Source organism: Scylla paramamosain, chromosome 9 (genome assembly GCF_035594125.1).
Source record: "Scylla paramamosain isolate STU-SP2022 chromosome 9, ASM3559412v1, whole genome shotgun sequence".
In the NCBI taxonomy this organism is placed as follows: Eukaryota; Metazoa; Arthropoda; class Malacostraca; order Decapoda; family Portunidae; genus Scylla; species Scylla paramamosain.
In genome coordinates this window covers 4,032,501-4,033,634 of record NC_087159.1, presented here as the reverse complement: position 1 = coordinate 4,033,634, position 1,134 = coordinate 4,032,501, and the positions used below count along the sequence as shown (strand labels likewise).

The 1,134-nt window shown below is 43.5% G+C and overlaps 1 protein-coding gene across 1 annotated transcript in view; it reads left to right on the top strand.

The window, feature by feature from the left end:
• The window catches only part of LOC135103288 (glycine receptor subunit alpha-2-like), a 12,225-nt gene continuing 11,091 nt past the window's right edge, over window positions 1–1,134 (top strand). Inside the window, exons 1-2 of the mRNA XM_064009324.1 lie at window positions 1–555; window positions 767–891. Coding sequence (XP_063865394.1) covers window positions 530–555; window positions 767–891 — 151 coding nt within the window. The 5' untranslated portion in view covers window positions 1–529. The remainder of the gene's footprint in view (window positions 556–766; window positions 892–1,134) is intronic.

The following is a 1,134-nucleotide window of genomic DNA, read 5'->3' as shown; positions in this document are numbered from 1 at the left end:
AGCACTCAGTCAGTGTGTGTCGGTTGCTCGAGGTGGAGAAGGGACACTGGAGCTGCCTTGTGGAGAAGCTCACTGGGAACGCGGCTATGTCTCACTGAACAAATTATTTTGCATTCCACTTGCGCATCAGAAAACATGAACATGCATTGAATATTACAAGTAACAATTAACACAGAACTCTGCATTTCACACATAACATGAGAGCAACGTATTTTTAAATTTTAATGAAGTTTGTGATTGCAAGATTGGAAGTATTGCCGATCTAATGCAACTTTCGCTTCATCGATGACTTAATCCTGTTCGGCAGCAAGATGAGTGAGTGCAAAGAAATCCATACCCAAGAGAGTTTGTGTCGCAAGTTTTGCTGTATTCATTCTTCGGAATAAACTTACTCTCCTTCCCTCTCTGGCACCAAAACTGATAAACTACCGTCAAGGAAATGGTGTTACAAAACGCAGGGATCGCGTGAACAGTGAGCCAGCAAACCGTAAAGCTTCAAGAGTACGAAGCCAGAAGGAACAAGAATATTATGGATGCTCAGGGTGTCGTGATTTTGTAAGTTATAAAATCCTTTAAGTAATCTCTCTCTCTCTCTCTCTCTCTCTCTCTGGAAATTTGTCTCATATTGCACAAAAACTCTATTGGAAAACGATTACATAGGTTACATAAGTTAGCATTCTCGTTCAGTACTGTTATTACCATAGGAAGGATGCTGCACTCCTTTCTTAGATCTTTCCTGGTCTCCTTTGATACCACCTCCTTACAGCGTGTGGCTGATGACGTCCCCGTGGTGCTGTGCTGGTGAAGGAGCTGCTGGGAAGGCCAGTGACGCTAACAAACTGTCCATAGTGCCCCCAGGGTATCTCCAGGAGCTCGCCCCGTGGCCTCAAGGTATTTTGTTATGATTGTGCGTTGTTAGCATTTAGAACACGGTGAAAAAGTTAACATGGGGACAAATAACACTTGCAGCACCTTCTCAATCACCATTATTCGCTATCACCTTTAACTCTACCACCACCTCCTGATCACCGTGCACCATCATCGCCATCTTTACCTCTATGCTATAGTCGTCCATCGTTATTATACAGAACACCGTAGAAAATTGTTCGCGTGATAAAGATGACACTCTCCATC